This window comes from Saimiri boliviensis, chromosome 2, assembly GCF_048565385.1.
Source record: "Saimiri boliviensis isolate mSaiBol1 chromosome 2, mSaiBol1.pri, whole genome shotgun sequence".
In the NCBI taxonomy this organism is placed as follows: Eukaryota; Metazoa; Chordata; class Mammalia; order Primates; family Cebidae; genus Saimiri; species Saimiri boliviensis.
Window position 1 is genome coordinate 81,731,210 of NC_133450.1, and position 14,192 is coordinate 81,745,401.

The 14,192-nt window shown below is 40.3% G+C and overlaps 1 protein-coding gene across 4 annotated transcripts in view; it reads right to left on the reverse strand.

Annotated features, from left to right (window-relative positions):
* The window catches only part of GOLM2 (golgi membrane protein 2), a 108,861-nt gene that overhangs the window by 77,034 nt on the left and 17,635 nt on the right, over positions 1 to 14,192 (reverse strand). For all 4 annotated transcript variants that reach the window (XM_039468787.2, XM_039468785.2, XM_074393694.1 and 1 more), the window contains exon 2: positions 2,352 to 2,406. In XM_039468787.2, the coding sequence (XP_039324721.2) occupies positions 2,352 to 2,406 (55 nt within the window). The remainder of the gene's footprint in view (positions 1 to 2,351; positions 2,407 to 14,192) is intronic.

A 14,192-nucleotide genomic window follows, 5' to 3' on the forward strand; every position in this document is an offset into this window, starting at 1 on the left:
CCAGGAGGCGGAAGTTGCGGTGAGCCGAGATCGCGCCATTGCACTCCAGCCTGGGTAACAAGAGCAAAACTCCGTCTCAAAAAAAAAAAAAAAAAAAAAGAAAGAAAATATAAACCATCTCAAGGGTCTTAGTGTCTATTAATTCTACTATAGCAGATATTAATTTCAAAGAAAACTTGCCTATGAAAGGCAAATTGTCAAGAAGTTTGTTTCAGTAGAAATCATTCCAAAGTTGCAAAAGTCACATTATAGAAATTCAATTTTAAGAGTCCAGGCTTCAAAACCAAAAGTTGTTCAGCTATACATACGAATCAAGATCTTTTTCTCTGCTGAAGAGTATCATCATATACAATTCCGAAATATCTCATGATCTACTTCAACACATATGGTACAATAAAGATTTTTAATCAGTAACACAGGTTGTCATTTTTGTTGTTGATATATACTAACAGAAGCCATGCCACAGGTCCTTTTTTTTTTTTTTTAAGACGGAGTGTCTCTCTTGTTGCCCAGGCGTGCAATGGCACAGTCCTAGCTCACTGCAACCTCCACCTCCCAGATTCAAGTGATTCTCCTGCCTCAGCCTCCTGAGTAGTGATTCTCCTGCCTCAGCCTCCTGAGTAGCTGGGATTACACGCATGCGCCACCACACCTGGTTAATTTTGTATTTTTAGCAGAAACTGGGTTTCTCCATGTTGGTCAGGCTGATCTCAAACTCCCGATTTCAGGTGATCTACCTGTCTCGGCCTCCCAAAGGGCTGAGATTATAGGCATGAGCCACCACTCCTGGCCAGGACTTCTTATTTAACTGATCTATTTAATAAGCAGTTGATAAGCATTAAGTTATTCCTTTAATAAGCCCTAATAGTATTTCTTAATATTTAATAAGAAGTATACTTTGATGACAACTGGAAGCATTTGTAAAAATTGCAAGTTGGAAGCAGCACTGACACTGTGGCATCTTCTGTGTCATCCCAATATATTTTGGTGAGTCAAGAAGAGTAGAACATGGACACAGATGCAACAAAAACCAGCGTGACCACCCAGAAAGCATTTCTAACAGAAAATCAAAGCTGTTACAAATCACGAATAATAGGAAATCAACAACTTATTTTAGGGTTACAACACACAAATAACACTTCCTAATGATCGTACATTAGGAAGTGTTAAGGGGGAAATTTTTACTACATTATAAAGCCAGCTAAGGTTGGCTACTTCAAGAGGACAATAAAAATAGATTATCTAAGTATATCTAAAGAGGCTCAAAAGGATAATAAAGGATATTTATGAAGCTAGAGAGCATGTATTACCCATATACATAAACCTAGAGATGATGCATGCAGAGTTTTAAAATACAGTATTATAACCAAAGGGTGTGAAGAAGAGGATTAGATCCTTAGATCCCAAATTCCACAGGCCAGCAGCGATGGTGTGAAGTAACATAAGCAGACTGTAGGGCTTTTTAATTTTTCCATAAAAGCTATAGTATCTCTTTATCACTTTGTCCAAGCAAAAATATGTGTGTATATTTTTATATTATTTATTTATTAATTATATATTTAATCTATCTTCCACATTTCTTTCTGTTCCCAGGGCATCTAAAACATTAAGCTTGGAGGCCCTAGCCAAACCATCCCTAAACCTGAAAAAATTAATTTAGCAGTTTGGACACAGTACAGACAGAACACTTCTCACCTTTTCCCTAGAAATTTCATGGCATCTGAAGCTACAAGTCAATTTTCTTTGGGTATTATCTTAAGAGCATTTCATTACATAACCTTGTCTATAGCACAAGGTTGATACAGATTTCAAATTTTAACTTGGATTTATCGTATATAAAGGAACATTCAATAATTCATATCTTTTTTTTTTGCCGAGAAGTGATAATAATGCGTATCTTAAGGCAAAAGGATAAATGTTTTACCATCAGAGGAGTTTTGTTCAGAAAACTTTATTTCATTATGCTATTTACTATTTCTTTTTTTTTTTTTTTGACACGGAGTTTCGCTCTTGTTACCCAGGCTGGAGTGCAGTGGCACGATCTCAGCTCACCGCAACCTCTGCCTCCTGGGTTCAGGCAATTCTCCTGCCTCAGCCTCTTGAGTAGCTGGGATTACAGGCACGCGCCACCATACCCAGCTAATTTTTTGTATTTTTAGTAGAGACAGGGTTTCACCATGTTGACCATGATGGTCTCAATCTCTTGACCTCGTGATCCACCCGCTTGGCCTCCCAAAATGCTGGGATTACAGGCGTGAGCCACCGCGCCCAGCCTACTATTTCTTAATTCTTCAGACTTTTAGGCACTTAGTGATCTTTGTTTATCTTTAATCTGTAATTAAGTTTCTTACCCTTTAAATGATGTATGTCTGCCATCTGATATGATATGTTGTTCTGTAGTTTAACCTGAAAAAAAAAGTTAAGTTTTCATTTTACTAAAACATATGTACTTTACCCATTTTTTTGCTCATATTCACTTTGTGCTTGATCATAAATGCAAATGAAAAACTCTTTATTTATACTCTACCTCTTCCAAAATAGAATCAGCAGTAAATTCTGATCTTGTAATGCTTACTTTAAATTTGCACAAGAATATTCGTTTCAATTGATAAACAATTTAACAACTTTAAAAGTTTTAACATTTGAATTAAACATCACATAATTTTTTTTTCTTCTGAAATTCAGAGCTATGGTCACTATCATCTAGGAGCCAGTACATAAGAATACTAACAACTTAAAAGCATACCAAAACATGACTCAAATTAAAGGCTTACCAGTCAACTTAAATATTAAAATAAGACCTTGGATAAGCCAGGACCTTGTACACAGGGAACCACTCTGTCTCAGTTATTGCTTTAGGCAAGTTTGTTCTAATTGTAAAATGCCACTAAAATATCACTATAGATAGGTTCTTGTCTACCCCAAGGTATCTTTACTTTGAAAGGCATAGGCAGATTAATATTAATCAGAAGTAGCACCAAGGAAAAACGAAATTTTTTTTTAATGGAATCTTGCTCTGTCAACCAGACTGGAGTGCAGTGGTGAAATCTCGGTGCACTGCAACCTCTGCCTCCCGGGTTCAAGTGATTCTCCTGCTTCAGCCTCCCGAGTAGCTAGGATTACAGGTGCCCATCACCAAACCCAGTTAATTTTTTTATTTTTAGTAGAGATGGGGTTTCACCATTGGCCAGGCCGGTCTTGAACTCTTGACCTCAGGTGATCTGCCCGCTTCTGCCTCCCAACGTGCTGGGATTACAGCTGTGAACCATCGCACCCAGTGGGAAAAATGATTTTTTTTGATACGGAGTCTCGTTCTGTTGCCCAGGCTGCAGTGCAGTGGCATGATCTCAGCTCACTGCAACCTCCGCCTCCTGGGTTCAAGGGATTCTCCTGCCTCAGCCACCCAAGTAGCTGGGACTACAGGTATGTACCAGCATACCCAGCTAATTTTTGTATTTTTAGTAGAGATGGGGTCTTACCATATTGGCCAGGCTGGTCTCGAACTCCTGATCTCAAGTGATCTGCCTGCCTCGGCCTCCCAAAGTCCTGGGATTACATGTATAAGCCACCACACCAGGCCTAAAGAATGTGTTTTTAAACTTTTTTTTTTTTTTTCAGAGTCTTGCTTTGTCACCCAGGCTGAAGTGCAGTGTTGCAATCACGGCTCACTGCAGCCTTGACCTCAAGGGTCCAAGTCTATCCTCCTATCTCAGGCTCTCGAGTAGCTGGGACTACAAGTATGTACCACAGCACCCAGCTAATTTTTTAAAATATATTTTTTTGTAGAGACAGGCTCTTGCTATATTGCCCAGGCTGGTCTTGAACTCTTGTGCTCAAGTGATTCTCCTGCTAGCCTCACAAAGTGCTGGGATTACCACCATGGCCAACCTAAACTTTTTATTCTAAAATTAATTATAGATTCACAGGAAATTACAAAGACAGCACAGAGAAGTCCCAGGTAACCTTCACACAATTCACACGATTTCCCACAATGGGTACATCTTATGTAACTACAGTACAACATCAAAACCAGGAAATTGACATTGGTACAATACGTATGTATAGCTCTATCTCATTTTATCATATGTGTAGATTTGTATAAATCTAGGTTGATGGTGGCATCAATCAAGATGCAGAACAATTTTATCATCACAAAGATCTCCCTCATGCTATCTTTTGTTTTTTTTAAAAATTTTTATTTATTTATTTTTTATATATAAAGACGGGGTTTCACCATATTGGTCAGGCTGGTCTTGAACTCCTGACCTCAGGTGATCTGCCCGTCTTGGCCTCCAAAGTGCTTGGATTACAGGCGTGAGCTACCATGCCCGGCCTATCCTTTTTTTTTTTTTTTTTTATTCCTTTTTCTTTTTTTGAGACATGGTCTCATTCTGTAGCCCAGGCTGGAGTGCAGTGGTACAACAGCTTGCTGCAGCCTCCACCTGCCCAGCTCAAGTGATCCTCCGACCTCAGCCTCTTGAATAGCTAGGAATACAGGCGTTTGTCACCATGCCAGTAAAAAAAAATTTTAATATCTTTTTTTTAAAAAAAGTTTAATATATATATATTTTTTAGTAGAGATGAGGTCTTGCTACGTTGCCCAGGCTGGTCTTGAACTCCTGGGCTCAACCAATCCTCACGCCTTGGTCTCCTAAAGTGCTGGGATTACAGGAATGAGCCACCACGCCTGGCCCATACAATCCATTATAGTCACACCCAACCTACATTCTCCCACCATCCTATGTCAAGCCACTGAATGGGAAAGTATAAAACTGCTAAGAAAACATGAGCACAGTCTCAAGGAAATTAGACATGGTACCATCTAAAGCAGTATAATTTCTATAAGAATCCAGAGATCAGGTAAAACTTCATGGAATGAATCATATCTGAATTAGGCATTAAAAGCTAGGTAAAAATTTAAACAGAAGGGAAACGGGCATTTCAGATAGAGGACATGATATAAGAAAAGGTACAGTGGCAAGAAAGCATGAGGTATACCTGAAAACCCCAGCAACATACTGTTTGACTGAAGCATATGAAAAGAACAGTTGGAAAGAAAGTTAGAGTAAAAAGACCATGGAGTATCTTTCAGTCCTAGGTAGAATGTATTTTTCAAGCTGAGAGCCTATGACTTTCAAATTTAAAATGAAAGTTTGTCCATAAACAATAGATGAAAATAGAACCGCTCTAGCTGAAGAAGGAGTAAAAGGGGTCCCTTTTTATTTTCCCCTAGAGTCCTGGGGGCTTTGAAGAATGAAGTTTAAAATATAAAGCTAGGTCGGACACAGTGGTTTATGCCTAGAATCCCACTTCTTTGGAAGGCCAAAGCAAGAGGATCACTTGAGGCCAGGAGTTCAAGACCAGCCTGGCCAACATAGTGAGACCTACGATAACTAAAGAAAATAAAAAATGAAATTAGTCAGGCATGGTGGAATATGCTTGTAATCAGCTACTCAGATAACTAAGGTAGGAGGATCACTTGAGCACAGGAGTTTGAGGCTGCAGTGAGCTAGGACTGTACCACTGTACTCCAGTCTGGAAGACAGAGCAAGACCCTATCTCAAAAAATAAAAATAATAATAATAAATAAATATATGTATGTATACATACATATTTTACATATATAAATTCATTTATAAAAATTTATATAAATTTAATATTTTAATATATAAATATAAATATATATAATGAAATATAATGTTGATATTCAGTAATAAAAATGAATTAAGTACTAGTACATGATACAATATGAATGAACTTAGAAAACATTATATATGCCAAATGAAAAGAGACAGTCATGAAAGTTCAAATATTATCTGATTCCATTTATATGAAATGTACAGAAAGGAGATTAGTGGCTGGAAGGGGCTGGGGACAGGAAGGAATGAGGAGTGAAGGTAAATGGTTTCTTTTAGGGGTGATGAAAACATTCTGGAATTAAACTATGGTGATAGTTGTGAAACATTTTAGATATACTAAAACCTACTAAATTGTACACTTTAACAGGATAAATTTTATGGTACATGAATTATACGTCAATTTTTAAAATGCAAAAAAAAAAAAAAAAAAAATGGCCAGGTGCAGCAGCTCATGCCTATAATCCCAATACTTTGGGAGGCTAAGGATGGAGGATCACTTGAGTCCAGGAGTTTGAGAGTAGCCTGGGCAACATGGCAAAACCCCTGCTCTACGAAAAATACAAAAACTTAACTGGGCATGCCTATGGTCCAAGCTACTTGAGAGACTGAGGTGGGAGGACTGATTGAGCCCAAAAAGGTTGAGGCTGCAGTGAGCTGTGACTGCACCACTGCACTCCTACCCTAGGTGACAGAGAGAGACCCTGTCTCAAAAAAAAAAAAAAAAAAAAAAAAAAAAAAAAAAAAAATCCATACACACATCAGAATGCTGACAGTACTACGGGGTATCATAGAGGAAACTGGGGGGCCAGGCATGATGGCGCATGCCTATCATCCCAGCATTTTTGAGGCTGAGGCAGGAGGATCACGATCATTTAAACTCAGGAATTAAGACCAGCCTAGCAACACAATGAGATCTTATCTCTACTAAAAATAAAAAATAATAAATTAGCCAAATGTGGTGGCATGTGCCTATAGTCCCAGCTACTTGGGAGGATGAGGTTGGAGGATCACTTGAGCCCAGAGATCAGGACTGCAAGGAGCCATCATCAAGCCACTGCACTTCAGTATGGACAACAGAGCAAGACCCCATCTCAAAAAAAGAAAAACAGAGTGAGGATAAAACAATGGACAAATACTATGTACTCAAGGAGCTCATTATTTAGGAGGGGAGTCAAGTAAATAGACAATCATAATATAGTAAAATAAATGCTATCATTTGGTTCTATGGACATGATGGGAGAACTTAGTAGAAGTATTTAATACAGCTCATAGAATGAGAGAAGGCTTCTGGAGATGATGATGATGACTGAAGCGAGTCCTGCAGGAAGAGTAGTGTTTAGCCAGGTATAAATAGGGAGAAGATGAGGAAGAAAGACATTCAAGGCACATGTCAAAACTTACCTATGAAAAACACCTAACATTCTAGGAACTATAAATAATTCCTAGTAGCTATAACAGAGAGAACTGGTAAGAAATATGGCTAGAATGGTAAGCAAGGTTCACAATTAAGAAGGATCTTCCAAGAAATATGGATTCACCCTGTAAACTATACTCAATTTTTAAAGTTCTTTTAAGCAAGGTAGTGAAACCCAATTTGCAATTTTAAAAAGTCAGTCTGGCTGCAACGTGAAGAATAGCCTAGAGGGGGCAAGATGAGAGAAAGAGAGACCAAGTACTATTATCAATTATAGGTAAGAATGTTGGTCTAAGCGAGGGGTGGGCCTGTGAGCCTGTTTTTGTAGGGAAGGAAGCTAAGGATGACTGTTACATTTAAAAAAAAATAGCTGGGGGAAAAGGAAAAAATCAAAAGAATATTTTGTGATACATTAATTATATGAAATTCAATTTTCAGTGTCTACAAATAAAGTTTTATAGGAAAAGAGCCACACTAACTTGTTTACATATGGTGTATGGCTGCTTTTGAGCTACAGTAGTTGTGGCAGAGACTATCCTGCAAAGCCTAAAGTATTTACAATCTAGACTTTTACAGAAAAAGTCTATCAACTTCTGGTCTAAACTAGTAGAATCAGAAAAGAGAGGTAAATACATGTGAGATAAGACACATAGTCTTATGGATTGATTAGATACAGGAGTAAATGAAGAAGTATCAAATATGATGTTTAGATTTCTAATCAGGGTGACTAGCTGAGTAAGAACCTAATTTTCTGTAATAGGGAAACACAGGAAGAGAAAGAGACTTGGGGTAGGGGAGAGAAGTGGAAAAATGATTATTTTCAGATTTGGATCTATTGATTTTAAGGCATCTGTGACATATCCAAGAAGAGATCTTCAGGCAGCAGTTGGACATAAGGGTCTGGAACTTGGGTGATGACTTGAGAGCCATTCACATTCAAACAGCAATCCAGGTCCCGAGAATGATCACTGAGGGAAAGCTACAGGGGCAGCAAAAAAATCTGACACCAACAACTACAATATTTGATTAGTTTGCTCACTTAAAACTGCTCCTTAATAACTTCCAATTAGCCTGTGTTTTACTTTCTTTCCTACTTCCTTCATTTGCAGAACCCAATCTCTTTTTGTTTTTGTATTTGTTGTCCTTCCAAAGAATATCATCATCCTTCATATTCATTTTCAACACGGTTTTTTAATTAAAAAAAATTTTTTTTGAGACAGGGTCTTGCCCTATTGCCCAGGCTAGAGTGCAGTGGCATGAGCACAGCTCACTGCAACCTTGATCTCTCGGGCCCAGAGAGCCTCCCACCTCAGCCTCCGAAGTAACTGGGACCACAGGCATGTGCTACCACACTCAGCTAATTTTTTTTGTCATTTGTAGAGATGAGGGTCTTACTTTTTAAAATCATTTTCTATGATGCTATATCAGTTTCTCTGCACTCCATTTTAAATGTGCTTCTGAAATTGCTAGAGGTATGCTTTTCTTTTCTTTTCTTTTTTTGAGACAGAGTCTTACTCTGTCATGCAGGCTAGAGTACAGTGACACAATCTTGGCTCACTGCAACCTCCCGCCTCCCGGGTTCAAGCGATTATCCTGCCTCAGCCTCCAGAGTAACTAGGATTACAAGTGCCCACCACCATGCCCAGCTAAGTTTTGTATTTTTAGTAGAGACAGGGTTTCACCATCTTAGCCAGGCTGGTCTCGAACTCCTGACCTTGTGATCCACTCACCTCAGCTTCCCAAAATGCTAGGACTACAGAGGTGAGCACAGCCTCACTCTTAAACACTAGGCTGTGAGTGGCTTCAGCTTCCCTGAACTGTCTCTTTTATATTCTTATACTTTTAAATTTTTAATGGAGGTGGAAAATTCAATCTATAGTTGAATATATGTATATTCAACCAATAGATGTATTCAACCTGGGTCACTCTGTCACCCAGGGTGGGGTGCAGTAGCACAATCTCACTTCATTGTAACCTCTGCCTCCCAAGCTCAAGCACTCCTCCCACCTTAGACTCCCGAATAGCTGGGAACACAGGCGCATACCACCACTCCTGGCTACTGTTTTGTATTCTTGGTAAAGACAGGGTTTGGCATGTTGCCCAATCTGGTCTTTTAGCTTTTTTTTTTTTTTTTTTTTTTTTTTTTTTTGAGACAGAGTCTTATTCTGTTGCTCTGGGCTGTGGAGCTGTAGTGCAGTGGCTCACTGCAACCTCCGCCTCCTGGGTTCAAATGATTCTCCTGCCTCAGCCTCCCAAATGAACAGCTTGGATTACAGGCACCTGCCACTACACCCAGCTAATTTTTTGTATTTTTAGTAGAGACGGGGTTTCACCTGTTGGTCAGGCTGGTCTTGAACTCCTTGTAATTTGCCCACCTTGGCCTACCAAAGTGCTGAGATTACAGGTGTGAGCTACCACACCTGGCCAGCTCTTTAATTCGTTTGGCTTTAACCCTTCCTCTGACAGCCTTCATTTAATATTTCCACCACCATCCCTTCACCTTCAAAAGAAAACTTAACTTCCCTTCTAGGTATTCTTTCCTCTTCATAGTTCATTGTTTTTTCGTGTTTTTTTTTTAGAGAGGGAGTCTTACTCTGTTGTTCAAGGCTGGAATTGAACTCAATAACTGTGATAACAGACTCAGGCCACCAAACCCAGCTCTCTCCTCACAGTTTTAATTTCGTTGTGGTCATTAGGAATTTGGTTATCTTCCAAATGACTGCCAAAACGTTCTGGCTGTTGAGAAATTAATTAGAATTCTTACAAACACATGATTAGAAAAAAAGATTACCTTCATTTTGCCACATCTACTCTCTGTTGAACTGGTAATGCTTCCAGAATACTTTGACTTTTTTTCTAAGTATATTCCAGAAAGGTAACAGCACATAACTTCCTGACACCCATAAACACTGAATAAATGTTTGCTTAAAGACCCCCTAGACTTTTATGTCCCATAGTCTTTGTACTACACACTCTCCTAAGTTATACTTTATCCATATTTGCATAATTTTGATTATTCCTCAAGGTTTTTTGTTTTTGTTTTGAGTGCCTTCATTTATTTCCCCTTATTATCACCATCATTGCCTTTAGGCTTTACTTTATCCCTCTCTTTCTGTAATTCTTGTATCTCTGGGATTTTGAGTTCATCTATAATAGGCCAATTATCCTTGCTCTGGCCTTTTCCCTGTTAATCTCTTAAAACGTGTTTACTGTCCTTCCTGAGACCTCTTCTCTGTCCTAAGTTTTAGGTTCTTTATTTGTTTTTCTCAGTAAGAATTATTTTTTCCTGATATTTCCCTATAGCACTTCTTGTTCATCCCCAAGTACTTCATTTATTTTCCCTTAATCTTTCTTCCTACAACATCTAAAACTTCATCTTTATTTTTCTGTCAGCTCTCTTCTGAAGTTCTTTTCATGTTTCCCCAACCTATGTGGCTTCTCTAAATTAATTCTAGTAGCTCTTACCAGCTCAGTTATTCAGCTTCACTTTCCATTTTGGGACCTTGAAAATGGCTCAGGTGCGTCTGCTTCCCTTTCATTACAGTCTGTTCTTGGGCAATCAGCACAACTATAAGCATTTATTCCAAAGGTTCTATACAATTGGCTTTTTACAGATGTCATTCTTGACTCCTGTTTCTCCACACAAGAAATATTTTTCTTGATTACATCTCATACTCAGATGATTTCTAGAGACAATTCTATCTTCTGTAACATAACTGCCAAAGCCTAATCCAGAGCAAGGCTCTAACTCTCTTCAACTCTATGAAGGGTGAAAGGTAAGGAATCTGCACAAGAAAAGTCTAAAACCAGCAGAGCTTGGTTCATGAAGTTTGAAAAAAGCCATCTCCATAAAGGTGCAAGGCGAAGTGGTAAGTACTGATGAAAAAGCTGCAGCAAGTTATCCAGAAAATCTACTAAGATCGCTGAAGGTGGCTACACTAAACAACAGATTTTCCATGTAGGTGAAACAGCCTTCCATTGGAAGATGCCACGTAGGACTTTCATAGCTGCAGAGAAGTCAATGTCTGGTTTCAAAGCTTCAGAGTACAGGCTAATTCTCTTATTAGGGACAGCTGGTGACTTTAGGTTGAAGCCAATGCTCATTTACCATTTCTAAAATCCTAGCCTTTAAGAATTGTGCAAAATCTATTTTACCTGTGCTCTATAAATGGAACAACAAAGCGTAGGTGACAGCAAATCTGTTTGCAGCATGGTTTACTGAATATTTTCAGTTCATTGTTGAGATATACTACTTTAAAAAAAAGAATCCTTTCAAAATACTACTACTCACTGACAATGTCCCTGGTCACCCAAGATCTCTGATGAAGATTTACAAGGAGATTAATGTTTTCATGTCTGCTAACAGCAGCCCATGGAGCAAGGAGTAATTTCTACTTTCAAGTCTTATTATTTAAGAAAGGCCTTTCATAAGGCTATACCTGCCATGATGTAATTCCTCTGATGGATCTGGGCAAAATAAATTGAAAGTCTTCTGGAAAGGAGTCACCATTCTAGATGCCATCTGTAGAGGCTGGGTGCAGTGGTTCACGCCTGTAATCCCAGAACTTTCGGAGACGGAGGTGGGCAGACGCTTGAGCTCAAGAGTTCGAGACCAGTCTGGACAACATGATGAGACCCTGTCTCTACTAAAAACAGAAAAATTGGCCAGGCGTAATGGTCGTGCCTGTGGTCCCAGCTACTCAGAGGCTGGGGTGGGAGGATCACTTGAGCTCAGGGAGCAGAGATTGCAGTAAGCTGACATTGCACCACTGCACTCCAGCCTAGATAACAGATCAAGACTCTATCTCAAAAAAAAAAAAAAATTGTGGCTGGGCAGAGTGGCCATTACTTCCAGCACTTTGGGAGGCCAAGGCAGGCGAATTGCTTGGGCCTAGGATTTTGAGAGCAGCCTGGATAACATGGTAAAACCCCATCTTTACAAAAAATACAAAATTAGCCGCATATGGTAGCATGTGCCTGTAGTCCCAGCTACTCGGGAAGCTGATGAGGTAGGAAGATCATTTGAGTCCAGGGAGGGAGGCTGCAGTGAGCCATGATTGTGCCACCATACTCCAGCCTGGGTGACAGAGACTGTGTCTCAAAAAAAAAAAAAAGAATATTTGTGATTCACAGGAGGCTAAAACATCAACAGGAAAATGAATTTGAAATACGTTGATTTCAACTCTCATGAATAATTTTGAGGGGTTCAAGACTTCAGTGAAGTAACTGAAGACATGGTACAAATAGCAAGAGATCTAAAATTAGGCTAGGCATGGTGGATACATCCCAGTAATCCTAGTACTTTCAGAGGCCAAGGCAGGAGGGTCACTTGAGTCTGGGCATTTAAAACTAGCCTGGGCAACACAGCAAGCCCCTGTGTCCACAAAACATTTTTTGAAAATTAGCCAGGAATGATGGCTTAGGACTGTGGCCCAGCTACTCAGGAGGCTGAGATGGGAGAATTGCTTGAGTCCAGGAGGTCGGGGCTACAGTGAGCTGTAATTGTGCCAATGCATTCAGCCTAAGTGACAGAGTAAGACGGGGAGAAAGAGAACTAGCATTAGAAGTAGAGCCTGGAGGGCCGGGAGTGGTGGCTCACGCCTGTAATCCCAGCACTTTGGAAGGCTGAGGCGGGCAGATCACTTGAGGTCAGGAGTTGGCGACCAGCCTAGCCAACATGGTGAAACCCTGTCTTTACTAAAAATACAAAAATTGCTGGTCATGGTGGCAGGCATCTCTAATCCCAGCTACTCAGGCTAAGGCAGAAGAATCACTTGAACCTGGGAGGCAGAGGTTGCAGTAAGCTGAGATCATACCATTGCACTTCAGCCTGGGCAACAAGACTTAAACTGGCTCAAAAAAAAAAAAAGAGGGCCGAGTGTGGTGACTCACACCTGTAATCCCAGCAGTGGGAGGCCAAGGCAGGCAGATCATGAGGTCAAGTGATTGAGATCATCCTCACCAACATGGTGAAACCCCATCTCTAATAAAAATAGAAAAATTAGCTAGGCGTGGTGGTGAATGCCTGTAGTACCAGCTACCTGGGAGGCTGAGGCAGAAGAATCACTTGAACACAGAAGGGAGAGGTTGCAGTGGGCCGAGATTGCGTCACTGCACTCCAGTCTGGCAAGAGTGATACACTGTCTTAAAAAAGAAAAAAAAAAGTGGAGCCTGAAGATGTGACTAAATTGCTGTAATCTCATGATAAAATTTGAATAGGCCAGGCATGGTGGTTTATGCCTGTACTCTCAGGACTTTGGGAGGTTGAGGCATGAGGATTACTTGAGGCCAGGAGTTCAAGACCAGCCTAGGGAACACAGCAAGACCACACCTCTAAAAATTTTTTTTAAATAGGCCAGGAGTGGCCAGGTGCAGTGGCTCACACCTGTAATCCCAGCAGTTTGGGAGGCTGAGGGAGGCAGATCACTTAAGGTCAGGAATTCAAGATCAACCTGGCCAAATTGGTGAAACACCATCTCTACTAAAATACAAAAATTAGCCAGGTGTGGTGGAGCATGCCTGTAATCTCAGCTACTCAGGAGGCTAAGGCATGAGAATTGCCTGAACCTGGGAAGTGCAAGTTGCATTGAGCTGAGATCATACCACTGAACTCCAGCATGGGTGACAGAGCAAGACTTGAACTCCAGCATGGGTGACAGAGCAAGACTCTACGTTAAAAAAAAAAAAAAAAAATTTGGCTGGGTTTGGTGGCTCACGTCTGTAATCCCAGCACTTTGGGAGGCCAAGGTGGGCGGACCACCTGAGATTGGGAGTTTAAGACCAGCCAGACCAGACCAACATGGAGAAACCCTGTCTCCTTTTTTTTTTTTTTTAGATGGAGTTTCGCTCTGTCACCAGGCTGCAGGGCAGTAATGCAATCTCAGCTCACTGCAACCTCCACCTCCAGAGTTCAAGTAATTCTCCTGCCTCAGCCTCCCCAGAAGCTGGGACTACAGGCACATACCACCATGCCCAGATAATTTTGTATATATTTAGTAGATATGGGGTTCACCATGCTGGCCAGGATCACCTTGATCTCTTGACCTTGTGATCTGCCCGCCTCAGCTTCCCAAGGTGCTGGGATTATAGGTGTGAGAGAAACCCAGTCCCTACTAAAAATACAAAATTAGCCAGGCGTG